The sequence below is a fragment of the Hippocampus comes genome, unplaced genomic scaffold (genome assembly GCF_001891065.2).
Source record: "Hippocampus comes isolate QL1 unplaced genomic scaffold, H_comes_QL1_v1.1 scaffold9, whole genome shotgun sequence".
Lineage (NCBI taxonomy): Eukaryota > Metazoa > Chordata > Actinopteri > Syngnathiformes > Syngnathidae > Hippocampus > Hippocampus comes.
In genome coordinates, this window is record NW_017805275.1 from 5,434,504 (window position 1) to 5,453,855 (window position 19,352).

Consider the following 19,352-nt stretch of genomic DNA (forward strand, 5'->3'; position numbering starts at 1 on the left):
AGTGGAAATAATACAACGTAAAGAATACAGAGAATAATTTTGTTTACATATTTATGAAAATAAAATAACATAAATTATAAAATAACATAAAATACATAAAAGTAAATTTACTTTTCTGAGAATGTTTAGGCCAGCAGAGAAGGCCTTGCTGGCCCTCAGGGTCCGCCACTGCCGGTAATTAATTCACTTGTGTGATTTTGCTTTTTAATTGTGATCTTTTTTTTAATTATTATCATGGTGTATTATGTTAGTTTTTTTTATTTTTAGGGAAGCACTTTTTTCAGATGCATTTTTAAAAGAAATCTAAATAAAATTGAGCTCAGAGTTTGGTGATCTGTGCCACAACAATATGCTTCTAAAATACTACCACACAAACAATTACAGTCTCTATTTCAATGTTTTGATTGAACTTAGCGTACATAAAGGTAACAATATAGGGTGAGAAAAGTTTGTGAAGGTTTGGATTGAATAACAGGTTCAATCTCTTTTGGCAGCATTAACGTCAAACAAATGTCTCATGTATAGTTGCAGATCAGGTAGAACCATTCATGTTTCCAAAACTTCAAATTCAAAAATATCCTTTGAATGTCTGTGAAAGACTCTCTCCATAGCATTTTCATGTTTTATTTTCTTCTCTTGAAGCCATCCATTTAATGAATTTACTTCAGAACTTTGGAACGGTGTCCGGTGTTGAGCTTCATATGATGGTCCTAAATATTCCAGCAAACTACTGTATTGTATTTTGATAAACTCAGGGATTCATTTTTCTGTCAATGATGACAATGCGTCCAGGCAGAGAGCTAGAAAAGCAGTCCCAAATCATGATTCCCCCTCCACCAAATTTCACAGTTGTAATTAGGCCCCAATTACAACTGTGAAATTTGGGTGATGTTGGTGTGCACCTTTGGCTTCATTTGTCCACACAAAAAATGGTATCCGTTTCTGCACTCTTCAAATCGGTGGAATATTTGTTTGGACAGCTGTGGCCTTTGTTGCTTAATGTTTTCATTTCTTGTATTTGTTAACAGCGATGTTGTCAGGTTACAGAGATTTCTGTGATACTGTAGCCCAAACGCTACAGGATTTTTATTGACCATAAAGATTTACATTTCCAATCTCGTCTCGACGGAGCCCGAAACATGACACTTGGAAAAAAAAGAAACGACTTTGTGCACACGCTGTAACTATAAATGTACACACAGGGAACTCATTTGTGGGCACGAACTACTACTTCGTGCGCAAGGACGACGACATTGTGTGCACAAAATACTGTAGTTAGAAAGTGCGCACAAAGTAGTTGTCCGTGCGCATGCTATAGCCGTGGCTCCTTGCGGGTCATAAGAACATAAAATCGAACGCATCTTCTCTCAAAGTTGAAAGGTCGAAGGATAGCTACATAATGGACAGGGACGGCGAGATTATATTTTATTTTAGGTTTGGGATTAGTTACAAGGACACCATGAAAATCTTGGAATCGCTAGGAATCATTATCACCGAGAGACATTTGAGTAGGCTCTTGAGAGCCATCTCGCTTTACCGGCGGAGGTACGACTGGGACACCAGGATCGATTTATTTTTCAGCAAACTGCAATGCTCTGGGAGGAATCATGATTACAGGCGGATGTATACGAAATGAAAACTTTTTGTCACAATATCACTACTTAATGTGGGTATAAAATAAAAACGTCACATGCAATAATTTGTGAGTTTTTTGGAGGCACTGATTAGGTCAGTGAGAAGGGAGTCAGTGAAGATGCGCTCGATTTGTCCAACCAATTGTCCATTAAGGGATCGGCGCTACTTCATGGCACGTCATGACCATTTCGAGGGCACGCTCTATTTCATGCACACGAAATAATAGTTCGTGCACACTAAGTAGTAATCGGTGTGCACGAAATAGGTGTGTGCACAAATAAGTAGTTTGTGTGCACAAATTAGTTATTCGTTCACACAAATTAGTAATTCGTGCTCACAAAGTAGTTTTTTTCAGTTGTCACGTCTGGGGCTCCGAATGTCTCATAATTTAGACGCTGGGTAGGATGACTTGACAGCTGGCAGTCTTTTGCCATAGTTTTTGTAGTACCAGTGAACACCACAAGGTTGTGCAAGCGAGCAAAAAATGTTCTTCTGTCATCTCACTGCTGCCTGCCCGTTATTTTCCCCTGCTTTGAGTGGTTATTTGTAGTGAGTGGATAAATTACGGATATCTGTAAGATATTAGTAAGTATTTACTCCATTTTCACTCTGTTCTCTGAATAATCTCTGAATCCCCAAAGCCACAGTGCTCTCCAAAACAGTTAAACTGCAATATACAATACTTGAATAGCACTTTTAACGGAATACGTTTCCTTCACGTTGTACGGTTAAAATTGACGGACGGTATTTGAGATTGTCGCGATCTACATTTGTCCAGTCTCTTGTTGTATATTTATGTATTTTGTTTACTTATTTTCATTACTCCACTGGGTAATGTTTCTAGCATCGTTGCTGTGATCATGACCGGAATGCAGTGAGCATTACTAAGCTATAATACAATATGTGCGAGCGTGCGTGTGCGTGTGTGTGTGCGCGCGCGCGCGCGTGTGTGTGTGTGTGTGTGAGTGTCTGTGCGCGCGTGTGTGTGTGTGTGTGTATGTGCGCGCGTGTGTGGGCGCGGCCAAGATCGCTTGGCACTTAAATACGCCGGAGCCTCTCTTTTGACGCTCTTTCGCTCCGCATTACGCACCGCTCCCTTCGTGTCAAGTACCACCAAGTGGTCGAAATATTCCTGGCGGAATAAACTGAGACAAGCCCACCAGAAAAAAAAAACAAAGAAGGATTATTAATATTTATTTATTTATTTTAAGTTTTTCCCCCCTACTTCAACAAGTCTTGCCAATCATGAGGATTTTGAGTGTTGTGCTTTTGCTGCTTCACGCCCTGGGTAAGCTTGCACGTTGAATAACTTCCATTATTTTGGTTTTGAATGCCTCTTTCTGCATGACACCGTACCGCATTTGAGTCGTTATAAAAACCCACAAGCCACGACAGCGCTATAAAATGACTTGTAAACCTGCTAACCTTTTTTTCCGCCAATCATTTTCTCAATGCCAGGACTATCCTATCCAGAAACTAATGGGACCGTCTCGCTATTTCAGAGCATGCTTTTATGTAACTGGATCCATTTATTTTTAACTCATATTCTTGCCTGACATTCGCTTGACTGTCTGCTTAGAACTCTTGAATGAGGAGTCTTGTGAGTGTGGGGAAAAGTTTTACTGTATAGTTTAAGAATTAGATTTAGATTGTTTCAATGTCAAAAGTGCCTTAGGGAAAATGTCATGAGCAATGTAAATTCTGATCCAGTGTGCCCTTGAGCAAGGCAGTAAATAAGCCCCCCCCCCCCCCACACACTTAGCTAGTTATATGTGCACGTCTTTGGTAGCTCTCACATAAAAAAAATGGCTTACAGTCCAATCCCACTTTCAAAGCCTCGGAAGCATGTTTCAACTTGTCCCGAGAGGTCCGCCCACCTTGGCACATGCTTCACTTCCCCCAAATACGAGCGATTCCAGTCTGTGTGATTCGTAACCTCTTCCTATTGTTTGCTTTTCTTTTGTCCAGTGGCATCCAGACTGGCGTGTGGTGCGGCGGTGGACCGGTATGACAGCGACAGGCAGCGGCACCCGCACACGGCTGTTATCAACTTCCAGGACACCAGCAAAGATGGAAGGCCAGCGGTGGAGAGCAGAGGAGGCCCAACACTCGCGACATCACAGGAGGATGAGGATGAGGAGTATGATGATGAATACTACGAGGATGGGAATGAATATGAGGACAGCACGTCCGGGGATGATGAAGTGGAAATACCAAGAGGTGAGGTCTTGAGAATCATCTCAGATATTATAATAATAACACTTCTATCAGATTTGTTGACATTGTGTGTTTTATTTAGTTGCTATGTCAAGCAAGCCCCGAGACCCATCTGTCATCCTGGAGGCGGAAAGCACAGAAGGACAGAGAAGGCGAGGAAAGGGAAGAAAGAAGGGAAAAGGGAAAGGAAAGAAGAGAAATCCTTGCTTGAAGAAGTATAAAGATTTCTGCATCCACGGCACCTGTCAGTACCTGAGGAACATCCGACTTCCATCCTGTGTGTGAGTGCCACATCCAGTTTCAAAATTGGACACTTTCCATGGGAATTAATGGGAAATTTTGGGAAAAAAAATCATAAACCATGAACAAAATTGAAGATTCGACTTACGGAACTTTAATATGGCTGTGCAAAATCGATTTTAGCATAATGCTGACGAAAACAACCAGTGCATGTACAGCGGCACCTTGCATGAATTTGAATAAGATACCTTTCCATGAAATGACCCTCAAATCCCACTTAATTTCCAATTTGTATTTACAGTGAGCCCCGCCATTCTCAGGGGATGCTGACTAGGCTGGCCCGCAAATAGCGTAAATTCACATATAATTGACGGCCATCATTAGCCTACGCATATACAACACATACTGCATGCCGAAAACCAATTTGAATGAGAAAATCGGTTTTCGTTTAACCAAATTGTATCAAATGGTTGCGTTTTAAAATGTTACCATCAGCTGTAAATACCATATATTGGTCTGACATTGCTGATGATTTCTTGTCTCTTCGAATTTAATTAGCTTGAATAGTTTGGGCTTTTGAAAGTTCTTACATGTTGTGTATTTATAAACATGACAAAAGACTCAAAATGCAATCCCACTGAATCGAACCAAATCGAATGATACACAGCTAAAATATATATATATATATATATATACGTGCGTCAGTGTGAGAGATTAGTCCTGCGCTTTACTAGCACCATCTAGTCTATTTGAGTATCTCGGGTCAAAATATAAACTAGAGGTGGTGAAACTTGTTGGCATTAGGTGCCATTTGAGTTTTATAATATGATGATATGATTTGATTCAACAATTGAACAAAAATGTCGCATTTTATTGTTGAAAATAGCATTTGTTGGTGATATGATTTGAGGCGTTTGAGTCCAATTCCTCCAAGGTTTCATTGAATCTTTTTTCAATTTTTTTTTCCACTTTATTTGGGTGTTTTGGGGAAAGAGGGGTTAGAGCAAGCCACCGTTTTTCATGGAAATGTTAATCAGAGCTTTTTTTCCCCAAATAATGTTTTACCTTTACAAATTTTTTCCCCACAATTTTCCCAGTGCATTCAACATATGTAATGCAGATTTTCACTATTCGTCGGCAGACATATATTCAGTACATATTGAAAATAGCGTATTAAATCTTCTTAGGAATTACGTCGTCCTATGTGACCCCCACCCCCACGTAGCGTTGATGAAAAACTGTTGACCCCTCCACCCTTTAAGTTGCACATTCCTGCTTTACAGTAATGCACCCATGAGGCTCTTCTTGAATTCAAAAAAGTATAGGTATGATACCAAAGTAGTACTTTTGAGCGTATCGGGACAAACTATTGGAGCCATAAATCACTGAATCAAGGGTTTCCAACAGATTATCCTGAGGCCATTCGCAGGCGAAATGGAATTGAGCGGACTACACCCTGGATTGGTTTCTTGTCGCAAGGAGCATTGAGTGAGAACTGACCCAAAATACAGCTATATGAACACTCCTAAGAACTACTAAGAATAATGCATCAGGTCCTTTTCGAATATTGTCAAATTTGCCTCGCTCTGTATTTTAATAAAGTACCACTAAATGCCCTAAACATACTATTGAACTGAGATTGTACTCACCCTTCTTTGTCTCTTCAGTGGTTGGACGCTAACCCTAACTTGACCTTCTCCTCATTCTCTACATCATACGCTCCCCGCTTGTGAAACCTGGAATCAATCAGAAAACGGGGCTGAAACGACTATTTAATGCCTAATTGTTGCACATGTCATCCTTTCAAATTCCCTACGCAGCTCGCGTGTGTGCGTGTATGTGGAACTGCGTGCGTTGACGTTGTGTGGGGCGCACCTGAGCATGAGTAAAAGCCCGATGATGGTGAGGCAGATGGACGAGAGAACCACGGCCACCACGGCCAGAGCCGTGGTGCGGTTGTAGCCCTCCTGAGGTCTCTCTACGGGCAGAGTGAAGAACTCACACCTTTCCCCGGAGTAACTCGGATGGCACCTGCACACGGATGGAAATTACCAGTTAAGTACTCAGAAGGTTCCATGGAGAGTTAAGGTGGGAGTTTTTGGAAAGACATTGGACTTCTGCATCATATATATATATATATGATGCAGAAGTCCAATGTCTTTCCAAAAACTCCCACCTTAACTCTCCATGGAACCTTCTGAGTACTTAACTGGTAATTTCCATCCGTGTGCAGGTGCCATCCGAGTTACTCCGGGGAAAGGTGTGAGTTCTTCACTCTGCCCGTAGAGAGACCTCAGGAGGGCTACAACCGCACCACGGCTCTGGCCGTGGTGGCCGTGGTTCTCTCGTCCATCTGCCTCACCATCATCGGGCTTTTACTCATGCTCAGGTGCGCCCCACACAACGTCAACGCACGCAGTTCCACATACACGCACACACGCGAGCTGCGTAGGGAATTTGAAAGGATGACATGTGCAACAATTAGGCATTAAATAGTCGTTTCAGCCCCGTTTTCTGATTGATTCCAGGTTTCACAAGCGGGGAGCGTATGATGTAGAGAATGAGGAGAAGGTCAAGTTAGGGTTAGCGTCCAACCACTGAAGAGACAAAGAAGGGTGAGTACAATCTCAGTTCAATAGTATGTTTAGGGCATTTAGTGGTACTTTATTAAAATACAGAGCGAGGCAAATATGACAATATTCGAAAAGGACCTGATGCATTATTCTTAGTAGTTCTTAGGAGTGTTCATATAGCTGTATTTTGGGTCAGTTCTCACTCAATGCTCCTTGCGACAAGAAACCAATCCAGGGTGTAGTCCGCTCAATTCCATTTCGCCTGCGAATGGCCTCAGGATAATCTGTTGGAAACCCTTGATTCAGTGATTTATGGCTCCAATAGTTTGTCCCGATACGCTCAAAAGTACTACTTTGGTATCATACCTATACTTTTTTGAATTCAAGAAGAGCCTCATGGGTGCATTACTGTAAAGCAGGAATGTGCAACTTAAAGGGTGGAGGGGTCAACAGTTTTTCATCAACGCTACGTGGGGGTGGGGGTCACATAGGACGACGTAATTCCTAAGAAGATTTAATACGCTATTTTCAATATGTACTGAATATATGTCTGCCGACGAATAGTGAAAATCTGCATTACATATGTTGAATGCACTGGGAAAATTGTGGGGAAAAAATTTGTAAAGGTAAAACATTATTTGGGGAAAAAAAGCTCTGATTAACATTTCCATGAAAAACGGTGGCTTGCTCTAACCCCTCTTTCCCCAAAACACCCAAATAAAGTGGAAAAAAAAATTGAAAAAAGATTCAATGAAACCTTGGAGGAATTGGACTCAAACGCCTCAAATCATATCACCAACAAATGCTATTTTCAACAATAAAATGCGACATTTTTGTTCAATTGTTGAATCAAATCATATCATCATATTATAAAACTCAAATGGCACCTAATGCCAACAAGTTTCACCACCTCTAGTTTATATTTTGACCCGAGATACTCAAATAGACTAGATGGTGCTAGTAAAGCGCAGGACTAATCTCTCACACTGACGCACGTTTCCTTCCCCGGTATTGTACAAATTGCAACGCTTATCTCATTGTTTGCTCTCTTTTCTCCTCTCGTGTTAGGCAAAGGAGCGGAGATACTACCTCAAAATAGAAAGAGCAGTGAACCACGGAAGGAGGTCCTGACGAAAAGCAAAGGAACACAGACGGATGAAGAAGGGAAACAGCGGGTGTCCGCTTCACCCCTTGCTGGATGTTCACGTGAAAAAAAAAGAAAAAAAAATGGACAGCTCAGCGTATCCCTGAAGGCCTCAGGAGAAGGCGGCCGCATCTGAAAGTGGAATATAGGATGGCCCGGAGGATGGACTGGAATGGAAGTGTGGCAGGCACTTGGTAATGACAAGAAGTTGAAGAAGAAGAAAGGAAAGGAACATTTGCTGCTTCCTGATTGTGTGAAGAGAAGTTTCAGATTGTAGTGAATCTGATTCAGCATCAACAAAGAAAGAGTTCAATCTGGAATTAAAAAAAAAAAAAAAAAAGAAAGAAAAAGAAAAAGAAAAAAGAGAAAAACAGGCAGCATTTTATATTTTCCCGCACAAGTGCATTATAATTTCTTTTCTGTACAGTTAACGGTGTATTTATACTTTTTAATTTATTTATTTAAGCTAACTGTATTTATGTAGGTTTTAACCTCTTTCAACAGATCAAAATGGTTGTTACAGTGGTTTTTGTATTCCTTATTGGATATTATTTATTGAAGAAAAAGTACAATGCTTTCTGCTCCTGGACACAAAAAAATGTTCTAAAAAATATGACACATTTTGATTTCATTTTGGCACTCAGAACATGATCAATAGCACTGTGATTTTTTTTTAAAGTTTTTTTTTTTTTTTTACTGATTAGTGTTATATATTTTTTAAACTGTCGTTTTCACTGAAAACAAACAATCCTAGAGGCATCTTGTACAAGTAGTTTGACACATGGGACAGTTGAAGGTTCATTGGTGATAAATGTTCTCATTCAGAGTTGTCCATGTCTGAGTGTTAAGTGCCAAAATGGCTTTGAAACTTTCAAAAGGGAGTCCAACATAACATTTGGGGCCTGGAGCCAAAGCACTGTTGAAAGAATTTGGATGTAAATCTCTTTCTTGTTTTTGTCCTCGTCTTACCATCATTTAAAAGAGAAACACTTACAGTAACTAGCAAGCAATAAAATGTGAATTCAAGTGTTAGACGCTTTCAAAAACTGCAGTTCTGAAGTGATTTTTTTTTTTTTAATGTGACTTAATTCAATAAATCAGAATTCTTAACTCCTGTGTGCTGCATCTTCATTTACTCGGGAGTCTACAAAGTACAAACTGAAACAATGATCACATTGTGTTTCAATCATCAGTTAAGTAAGGTCAAGGGGTTTTTTTTTAGCTTCTGGTTTCGCCGCTGGAGTAGAAAAACATTGTAATATTTTAAAATGTCTTGCCCGGGTCACGATGAATAACGCCAACCTTTTCTGTTGGCTCAGGAGTAAGTTGTAATAATAGTTAACATAATATTTTCATTTCCTCTTCTCCTTGGCGGGGGAGCAGACTCGTTTTAACTGGAGCATCTGCATCCTGCACTCTCCTGAAAGAAGTGCACAAGTTGAGTTTGAGGTATATGGAGTTTTTGGAGCCTTTGAACGTGACTTTTACAGTTTGAGAACACACCTGTCACTTTTTCGTCCTGTAAAAATAAGGAACAGAATCATTATTATCCCTCATTTAACCCTTTCCCCGACCTATTTTTTTCAGTTTTGGAGGGCAATTAATTGAAATCTCCAGAAATGAATCATAAATTTTATGCCCCAATCACTTTGTTTGTACTTACAGTATTTTACGTTTTACAGTGAACCCCCAATATACACAGGGGAGAGGGACCGAGTGGGAATAGCAATCGCATAGAATTGACCACCATCATAAATGCATTGAACAATTTCTTTTGAATCGTAACAATTCTTGGGAAAAAAACGGGGATAAACCTCGAATAAGCCCTCTAAATATTGAATAACATCGTTGAATAGAAGAATCACTGTATACAGTTTAAAGGGCCGAGGGTCAAACATTTCCCAAAAGAACATTTGTGCGCTCACCTGTACAGTACTGTGAAAACATGACATTGTGTTAATTTCATGCTTACCAAGTTGTCCCTCATGACATAAGGATGGCACGGTCGACATCGCGATACATATGAGGTAATCCATTAATGTTCTCAATTTTCAATGAGCAGTCTAAAAGTGAAATGCAGAGTGTCATCATTATCATCATGACGGATCAATGAGACACTTTCCAGCCATGTGAATGCATTCAACAGATGTGCAATATGGTGGACGCAGCAGGTTACAATGGCACACTTGCAGTATTACTCATAAGGCCAACCCAACAGATGTGTTGTTCAAAGACACAGCACCAGCCAGAACATCTGAGACCTAGGTCGTCGCTGGATGCCACGGGGGTTCACAGAAACCGCATGCAGTAAACAGTCACAGGATGCAACAGTGCTGTCATGTATGTGTTCCACACGCGGCTTTAATGACGTTTGAGGACACCCGAAAGACCCAGCTGGGCTCAAAGGGAAGCCGAAAGTGAGTCAGCCCTTGAAGTCGCCTCCTACACGGAAGTTGTTACACAGCCTGTGCGTGCGTGTGTGCGTGCGTGCGTGTGTGTGTGTGTGTGTGTGTGTGTGTGTGTGTGTGTGTGTGTGTGTGTGTGTGTGTGTGTGCTGGTGAGGGTTAACCCAACTTTTTGATGTAAAAACCCACAGCACTTCCTTAGAAAAATGTGGGGAAGGTGTATGTATGTATGCGGTTTCATTTCCTTACTCATAATGCTGCGTTTCTCATTAAACATGAAATGGTGCTTCCGCAAGTTAAAATGATTTGACAGTGATCTTCCGTTTATCACGGGTGATATGTCTCAGAACCACAATGGGTGAAACTCGTCAATTTAGAGGGACCATATAAATAAAAATGAGTTTGACTCTGCCTTAAACACATTTAAGCTTCCTGAAATGATTTCCTTAAGTGTTCCTTTGCGCATATTCTGTTTAAAAGAAATGGGAGACTATTGTACAACATGAATTTTATACAAAACTTTAAGAAAACCAAAAGAAGACTCTTGCTTGTCCAATTCCCCAAGAAAACATTAGGTGTGCTTACTTCAAGCTGAAATTGTCACTTGCAATTGATGTTTAATGTAAAACTGATGCATAAACCAAATGTAATTAAACATATACTTAAACACCAATATGGTCAACCAAATAGTTTGTCTACGAAAAGTCCACAAGTTTAATGCTAACAAATGAATACGAAATGGCACAGCTAAAGGCTAAAGGCTAACGGCGAAAGGAAATTTTCATACCTGTTACAGTTGTTATCAGTGTTTACTAGTGGACTAAAGTAAAAAAAAAAAAAAAACAATCCTTAAAATAATAAGTTCTATGTGCCCCCAAAAGTATAAACACAGTGTTCTAATTAATGTCGCTCTTGTGGAATCGGAATTAAGCAGAAAAACCTAACCGTATTTACTGCATCTCAGGTAATAAATAGAGTAAGAAATAAATTGCCTTTTAGTGTTTGTTTTCAAAATAACAGTTCCTCCTTCTTTAATTGCCTTTTTTTCTGCCTCTTGAAGCAAAAACACTGATATTTGTCACAGGTACCATGAATGGAAATGAATGTGCATTTGCGATTGCACATATATGCATGTGTGACAGGGGATAGTCACTTACAGCAGACAAGCCACATAATCCCATCCCCTCAATGTCAAGTAGCAAAGACACAGAAATAGTGCCATGTCGTCATGCTCACATAGTTTCTATTCCCGGGATGATGGGCACCAGGAGGAGGAATGTTGAGAGAAGAACGATCGCTGCGCTCTGTTTCTTAAGCACACGGGTATGTAATGTTGAACTGAGTATGATTACATTTACAAGAGTCATTATAAGCAGTCAAGCACTAAATTGAATGCTCCTGAAGCCCAAGGATTCATCTTAACATTTTGGGAAATTTCTGGGAGTGCATTAAACTCTTGTATGACAGGCGAGTCTGTTGGTGACCCTTGAACAGATGACATGACATTTATTTTCATTATTCCCGAAGAGAAGAATTGTTTCAAAGTCCACCTTTGGTTTCACTGTAGTGTGAATATATGCCCCCTTGGCATTGTGAAAGGGATACCGAGCATATTTCTGCGTAGCATCGTTGTTTTGGCCCAAGCTTGTCCTTAGGGGTGTTCACACGGCACACATATGCATTGGTGCTGCACCGATGTATTTTGTTGCGACATATCTTACACCGGTGTAAATTTTGTGGAGCGTTCACACGTGTAAAGCTGCTTACTAAAGAAAAGCGTGTTAACCCCACTTGCGTTCACACGGCAGTTTCTACGGCTGTGCAATACGATAATAATACGGAAATAAAACATGGGCATCCTTAAAGTGTACTTCCTTTTCCCCGCCTTGTTTGTGACATATCGAAAAACCATGGTTTATACTTCTCCACACAAATCAACGCTGTGGTCTATCAGACACCGTAAAAGGATGAGAGAGAGAAAGGAAAGATACCCAGGATGCATGTTATGCAATACCCGTATGTAATCAACTAGCGAGTCTACCCCTGTAGCGTTCACACGTCCCGTTTTATATCGGTGCTGCCCCGCAAACTAGCATTTACTCCGGAGTAAATTTTTAAACCACCTCCTGAACAGGGTTAAATTTGCTCCGGTTTAAGCTGTTTTCAGGGGCTACACCGGTATAACTTTAACTTTGTACGTGTGAATGCTCAACGGGGGGCAGCCCCGGTGCTACACCGGAGTAAAAGTTGCCGTGTGAACACCCCCTCTTGTCTTTCCAGTTTCATTCGGCATCTACAGATGGACGAAGTACAAGCAAGTGTCTATGATGCCCTTCCTGATTTCAGCATGCTTGGAACAATACTGAGTTGGGCTGGCTACAGTAAGCTTATGGCACCTTGTATTTCTAGTTGGTTTCCCATTCAGCAAGCGAAATGCAGTTCAAGTAGGTTCAGGTCAGGTGACTGACTTAGACATGATTCTCCTTCTTTCTCTTAAAAAACTTTCGCAGTACGTTTTGGGTCATTGTCCATCTCCATTGTGAAGCGCTGACGGATGAGTTCTGACGAACGTTTTCTGAATATGAGCAAATAATATTCACTTCCGAGTTCATCTTACTGCTTTTGTAGGCAGTCACATCATCAATAAATACAAATGACCCAACTGGCTCCGTCAAAAGATCCATCTGGAACATATACTTGAGTAGACAGTGGCTGGACCTGATTCGGTCTTAGCGAGGATGGTAAGTTTGTTGTGGAAAGGTGCTTCCTGCCTCGCTGAGAAGCAACAATGGGTGCTTTCCATGGAAGTACGTACGCCGACAGTTGGAAATGCAATCAGTTTCTTACTGCACTTCATCAACAGGAGCATGATATGATGTGATTAAATTTTGACTTTACCGTAAGGGCGTGTGTTTGTTTCCACTCGCAGCTGCTGCTGTTGAGGTGAAGCCACCCAGGACTGACAGATGAGGTGGTGACAACATGGCCGCCATTGTGGCATGACAAAAAAGGATGAGAGTGAGTGAGGACCCTCAAGGCGCGGAGGTTGACAAAGCTGCAGAGGAGTGAGGGAGAGATAAGGTCAGTAGTAACATGAGAGGGAAGAGATGAAGATAGAGGTTTGGGGAGAGGGTCAAACGGAAAATGTCTTCCTGTCACTTCCTGTCCACTACCTGCTTTGGTCTTTATTCCTGTGCTGCATATATCCCTAACACCCCCTGCTCCATTTCCTTTTCCTGTCTCCTTTTACTTCCTCCTCCTGTATGCTCCGTACCCGACGGATGCATGCATTAAGTAATGAAAGCACGTGCCTAATTTTCCTTGAGGATATTTAGAGACTGACCAACATCCTCTAAGTGTTATATGGAAAAAAGTGACTCTTATAAGCTACTCAGTAAGGGGCACTTGCACTCACTCTATTGATAAACTAGTACATATCCAAAATTGAGCCTGCAATAATTTGTATTAACATTTTAAATGCACCCGTGCAGCATACAAATACAAGTGTTTTATATATTGATGATATATAACATGACATTTTTTATATTAGCATTTAGCAAAAACAAAACAAAACAAAACAAACGTTTGATATAACTCTTTTTAAAAATGCATGTCCCAGGCCAAGTTCATACACTTAACAACGGTTGTACAGAAATAGAAATATATAGTAGATAGGGTATTTTGTGACAAGCATTTTAACATTGAGTGTGATAGATTGTTTGTCGATGTGTGCCCTGTTCAGGATGTACCCCGCCCACTGCCTGAAGACAGCTGGAATTGGCTCCAGTACACCCACGACCCTCATCAGGAGAAGCGGATCAGAAAATGAATGGATGGATTTTTAACATTGCAAAATCTAGAATTCTGCCCTATTTTCATACCTAGCCAAGTCCTGTCTTACTGTGCATGTGAGTGGTGTTTTCTTTCTTTCTGTATTTTCGTTAACAGTCGCAGTTAGAAGTGGGCATTTACACCATTGTGGCAGTGAACATAGCCAAGTTGATTCCCTGCCAATCGAAGCGACTCCTCTCATTCTGTTTAAATCCAAGCAGGTGAAGCGTGTGGTCTTCATGTCGGAAGCTTGTTTGTTTGTTTGTTTGTTTGTTTATTTATTGAACATATATAAAACATACAATAACATGACAAAGTGCAAACAAAAATTATGAAAGGAAAATAAAAGTAAAAGTAAGCAATACAAACATCATCACAGTTATATGTTCAAAGGAGTAGGAAGAAGTATAAAACTTATCTAGTCCTACCCCTTTTTGAGCAATAATGTATATTGATCATTTCCAAAGAAAAGGAAGAAATCTAAATTTCATCAAATACTTTTACCCTTTTGTGTACTATGCTTATCTATTGATACACCTTTCGGTTTGTATATATGTATCATCATTCTTTCTACTTTTTATATCAAATAACTCATATTCATTATATATACCACATTTCTTGAATATAAAGAAGCATAATGGATTTGCTTGATGGACTCCATAGTCGGAGATTGGTGCATGCAAAGTACATTTATAAGGAACCGGAAAATCTCCATTTGTGGATTATATAAAGTTGTCTGCTGTGAGGTGGGCACCTGAAGACCACCTTCCAAGTTTGATCTTAATTAAGTTATGCGTGTGGCAGATGTAATGTTTCTTCTTAGGCATTTAATTATGAAATGTGAACTCATGTTCGATATATTTTACTACAGCAAATAAACCATGATCGAACTGTTCTCCAACGGAACTACTTTGTACTTTTTAATCCCAATTCACATGGTCATTCCAGCACCATTTTTTCTTATGATGTGCTGCAACTTGTAATGGTAATGTGTTTTTACAGTTTATTCAGGTTTGTCTTTATATTGATTTTGACCTTGAATTATCTCATATCTGTTGAAAAATAATGGTGTGACACAACAACGGGTGAATGTAAATCAGCACAGAGTGAGGGAATACCTGTGTGCCATCTGCATAGAATCGAAAGGACACTTCATGCCACTCAATAATTTGGCCTGCAGCATAAAAATGGAAAATAAAACTGGGCTTAAAACTGAACCTTGTGGTACACCACAGTCAAGGGTAAAAGTGGCTGAATATTGGTTGCCGATAAGAGTAAAATCTACTGACTGTAGAGCACTAGAGGAGCATCCTATAATTCTTGTGGTTTATTATGATACATCTCTTCCAATATAATATATAACATCTAATACTTTTTGTGTCATCATACCTTTATGAGGTATCACAGTCATATTTCGATTTATTTGCATTATCTCCATATATGGGTAGTTGCTGAGTCCACTGTAACTCATCAAATGTGACTAAACCGTATCATTGATGCTGTGTTTTTGTGTTGATGGTGAAAGCCATTCAGCTTGGTTCAGCCCCTGATGTCAGCAGGGTCCTGACTGCGCAGGGATGCCAGCAGATTCTCCACTGCTGATGTCACCCTGCTGGACAGACACTTGTTATGTATCACACTATTAAATTCTCACTGAGCTCCATTTAGGCCCACAGGAGGCTGATGGTGGCATCGCATTACTTACTGGGCACGGCCAGTTCAGTGAGAGAGCACCATCGCACAAATACACACACACAAATACACACACACACACACACACACACACACACACACACACACACACACACACACATACACACACACACACAGACACGCATACACACACAGACACGCATACACACTCACACCACACACAAAGGCACAGACAAACAGACAGGAAGGAAGGCTGACTGTATGTTTGACTCATCTGTTTTCTCTGCCTTTTACAGTAGGCCCCTGGTTCTATAAAATGCAAAACTCCTCCCACATCCGCCCAGTGTTTGTTTGCAAAAGCACACAACCGATTGGTGGTTTTAGAGGATCAAGTGGACGCGTGCTGGTCAGTTGAGGTGGCCGCGGCCGCAGCCGATTACAAAGGAGGCGGATGGATGTCAGAGTACAGAGCAGAAGGCTCTGCTTACCAAACGAGTGGGCCGCAGACATTCTTTTTCACTCTCTTTCCTCTGTGGTCGACTGCTGCGCATACCGTAGGGAAAAAAAAAAAACACTTCACCCGGCCCCACGTTGCTAAATATTTTAAACCATGACTATTTCAGTTTTATCCTGAAAGAGGTGTTGGGAAAGAGTGGAGTAATTTCACTCTTGCAGAACGTCCTGTTATTACCTACCTTCTAGTAATTCATCTATCCATTAATTGAACCGCTTATCCTCACATGGATCGCGGGCCTGCTGGAGCTTATCACAGCTCTCTTGGGGCAGTAAGGCGGGGTACACCCTGAACTTATTGCCAGCCAATCTCAGGGCACACAGAGACAAACAATCATTTGTTCTCACATTCACTCCCTAGGGGCAATTTAGAGTGTTCAGTTAACCTAAGGTGCATGTTTGTAGAATGTGGGAGAAAACCGGAGTACCCGGAGAAAACCCACGCAGAGACAGGGCGAACATGCAAACTCCACACAGGAAGGCCGGAGCTGGAATCGAACCCTTCACCTCTGCACTTAAGGCGGAAGTGCTAACCAGTCGACCACCATGCCGCGCCTCCTGGTAATACTCTTTGAAATAATTATCTTTAAAACGCTCATTTCATTATTATGAAGTTAAATTTAAAATGTGATTAAAATTTGAATATATACAACAATAAAAATAATTCTCATCTCATCCCGATGATGACTGCGGCTGCAGAGATAAATCTAGAAGTATTGCATGGCCTTAATTCATACTTATTTTGGCGAAATATTTTATGTCTGATCCAACCCCGGGTGTGTGTGCACATGTCATCCCACTTTTTGTTGTACAAAGAACAGCATAGTGAGACCAGAAAGGAAACTCCCAAAGCTATAGCATCATCCAAAGGTGACTGACCGCCATGCAAAAACTCATACTATCAGTATAGCCTCCAATTACTTTCTATGATATTTTCAGTTAGAGAGTGTGGTGAGACTGCAGTGACAAGCTGTGTGGTGACTGCTGGATGACAACTGTGTTTGTGTGTCCCTTTAAATAGTTTTAAATTAGAGACTAATGTAGCAGTTAGCTGTTACTACTCGGTGTGATTCTGGCTCACTCCTATTTAAGATGGGTCCCCCCCCCCCAACCCCCAATGCCAATTACAAAAAATGTTTGGTTTCACACAGGTAGAGTATACTGTAAAATTTTACTCAGGTGAACGGAGAGAAATCCTGCTTGTTTTTGAATTGGAGGGAAATGTGGAGGAGAAAAGAGAAACATTTTTTATTAAACGTGTTTCCATTGCAGCTATCCTCCATCCATCAACACCGCTTATCCTGAGCAGGGTCGTGGTGGGTGCTGGAGCCTATCCATGCTGACTTCGGGCAGAAGGGAGACCACACTCTGAAATGGTCGCCAGTCAGTCGCGGGGCACATGTGGAGACAAACAACTATTCATATCTACATCCACACCATCACTGGGTGAGAACCGATTGCACGCTGTCTGCTCACAAGTCATTGGAGTGTACCACTCCACCATCGCTTCCAATTTTTGGGAAGACTTTCTGCAAGATGTTGGAAGGATTAACCTGAACCCCCGACCCACAGTCATGCAGAATGTGACGTCCAAGGTCATCGATCCTGCTTTGTACACTGGGCCACAGTCATGCACAAAATGGCATTTGACAAACAAATTTGTCACATGACATTGTTAAAAATTTAGGAAGGAGATTTAGGGGTCGAAATTAGGATGGACATGGTATGTACGTTTGGCCCTCGACCCTTGTGAGGATAAGCGCATCAGAAAATGGATGGATTTTAATCACTTGAAAAACTCTAAGAATGACCTGACCCATTTCTCTGTTTTAAAAATTAAAATCTGGCCTCTGAGCACAGACGTTTGCCCATCGCTCAATGAGATGAACCCTTCGTGCATTATCCAGCACCTTTCACTTAATCATTCATAGCTTGAATGCAGCTAAGCCCATTAAAAGGCCGTTAGCTGTGATATTTCCCTGTCATGGGGGAATCAAACGGCATTTTTCCAGGGAAAGTTGGACATTTTTGCACTGTGGGCGGTCTGAGGTAAAAGTTCCGGAGATCACCAATCATCATGATTCATTACCTAAGAGTGAAATGCAGTCCTGACCAAAACGTTGGCCTCAATGGCTGACTTCTTAACCATAAGGCCGTCAATATTTATAGGCCATGACCAGTGCGTCGACATCCCGCCGTTGAAAGTATGCAGGAGCTCCAAGACCAGGAACATGTAAAGCCCATGAAGAGACGACCTTACTTCTTTTGAAGTAATCTCTTTTCATTTCCCTCGCTGCCAACAAATTTACAATAAATGACATCACGTGAGGCTGCCCACAGCCTCTTGGTGGGGTCGGTGACCTCAGCGCCACTTCCCCCTTTTCACTTCTCCAGCTCTGTGTCTTCCTCTAGTGAGAGTGGGATCTGCCCAGAGAGTTGGAATGCCGAGGCAGAGCTCAGCTGGTGGAGGAGAGGAAGGCAAGCGACGTGAGGGGGATTTTTTTTTTTCTACCCCCTCCTCTCTAGATGAGATCATGGATGATGGCTTCTCAGAGCAAGAGGCAAGGCTCGTGGCAGCTAAGACGCGCCCCTGGCTTCCCTTCTGCTGCCTCATACACACAAATACACACTTGTCATAGATGACATTGAGTATACATCTCTGCCCATTACGCCACTATGGAAAGCTTCTTGAGCATTTATTCGATCTCTTGGTTTAAGGTTCCACTCACCGATGCTCAAGGCAACAAAATCTGACACTGAGTAAGTCCTTCTCACCAGTAGTTGGCGTTACACCGCAGCAGTTAGACACACCGACGAATCATCATGTGTCAAAAAGAAAAGAAGGATTTTGTATCTGTGCTGGGTATCGGTTGGCTGACTAGTCAAGAGTGAATACTCATACTGGTATAAAAAGTGGTATTGAACACCCCTACTAGTGAGGCAAAACTGCACTAGTTGTTGTGCGGGCTATTAGTGTGGGAATTCCATTTCCTTGATATAGAGCTTCGAGTCCATATACTAGTACAATAGTTTTACATCAAAGACATCCGATAAAATTTCTGATACCACCATAATGATCAACACACAGTAGTATAGTAGACCCGTAGAAATTAGAAGAGCAATTTGTCTATTTAATTCCAA

The 19,352-nt window shown here is 41.2% G+C and overlaps 1 protein-coding gene across 2 annotated transcripts; it reads left to right on the plus strand.

Moving 5' to 3' along the window:
* Window positions 1-2,685: 2,685 nt before the first annotated feature.
* hbegfa (heparin-binding EGF-like growth factor a) lies at window positions 2,686-8,919 on the plus strand. 2 transcript variants are annotated; one of them, XM_019870061.1, is made up of 6 exons: window positions 2,688-2,923; window positions 3,604-3,855; window positions 3,935-4,133; window positions 6,326-6,481; window positions 6,621-6,707; window positions 7,734-8,919. In XM_019870061.1, exons 1-5 carry the CDS (start codon window positions 2,881-2,883, stop codon window positions 6,691-6,693), a joined length of 723 nt encoding a protein of 240 aa, XP_019725620.1. In that variant the 5' UTR covers window positions 2,688-2,880; the 3' UTR covers window positions 6,694-6,707; window positions 7,734-8,919. The 2 variants fall into 2 exon arrangements, with proteins under 2 accessions (XP_019725621.1, XP_019725620.1); XM_019870062.1 differs by lacking the exon at window positions 6,621-6,707 and having other exon boundaries at window positions 2,686-2,923.
* The last annotated feature ends 10,433 nt before the right edge of the window (window positions 8,920-19,352 follow it).

What these genes read in the sequence shown, in the direction of transcription:
- hbegfa (XM_019870061.1), top strand. Translation starts at nt 2,881, where the DNA reads ATGAGGATTTTGAGTGTTGTGCTTTTGCTGCTTCACGCCCTGG. An exon ending in TTTGCTGCTTCACGCCCTGG is followed by an intron (nt 2,924 to 3,603) that starts GTAAGCTTGCAC and finishes TCTTTTGTCCAG; the next exon opens with TGGCATCCAGACTGGCGTGT. An exon ending in GGGCTTTTACTCATGCTCAG is followed by an intron (nt 6,482 to 6,620) that starts GTGCGCCCCACA and finishes GATTGATTCCAG; the next exon opens with GTTTCACAAGCGGGGAGCGT.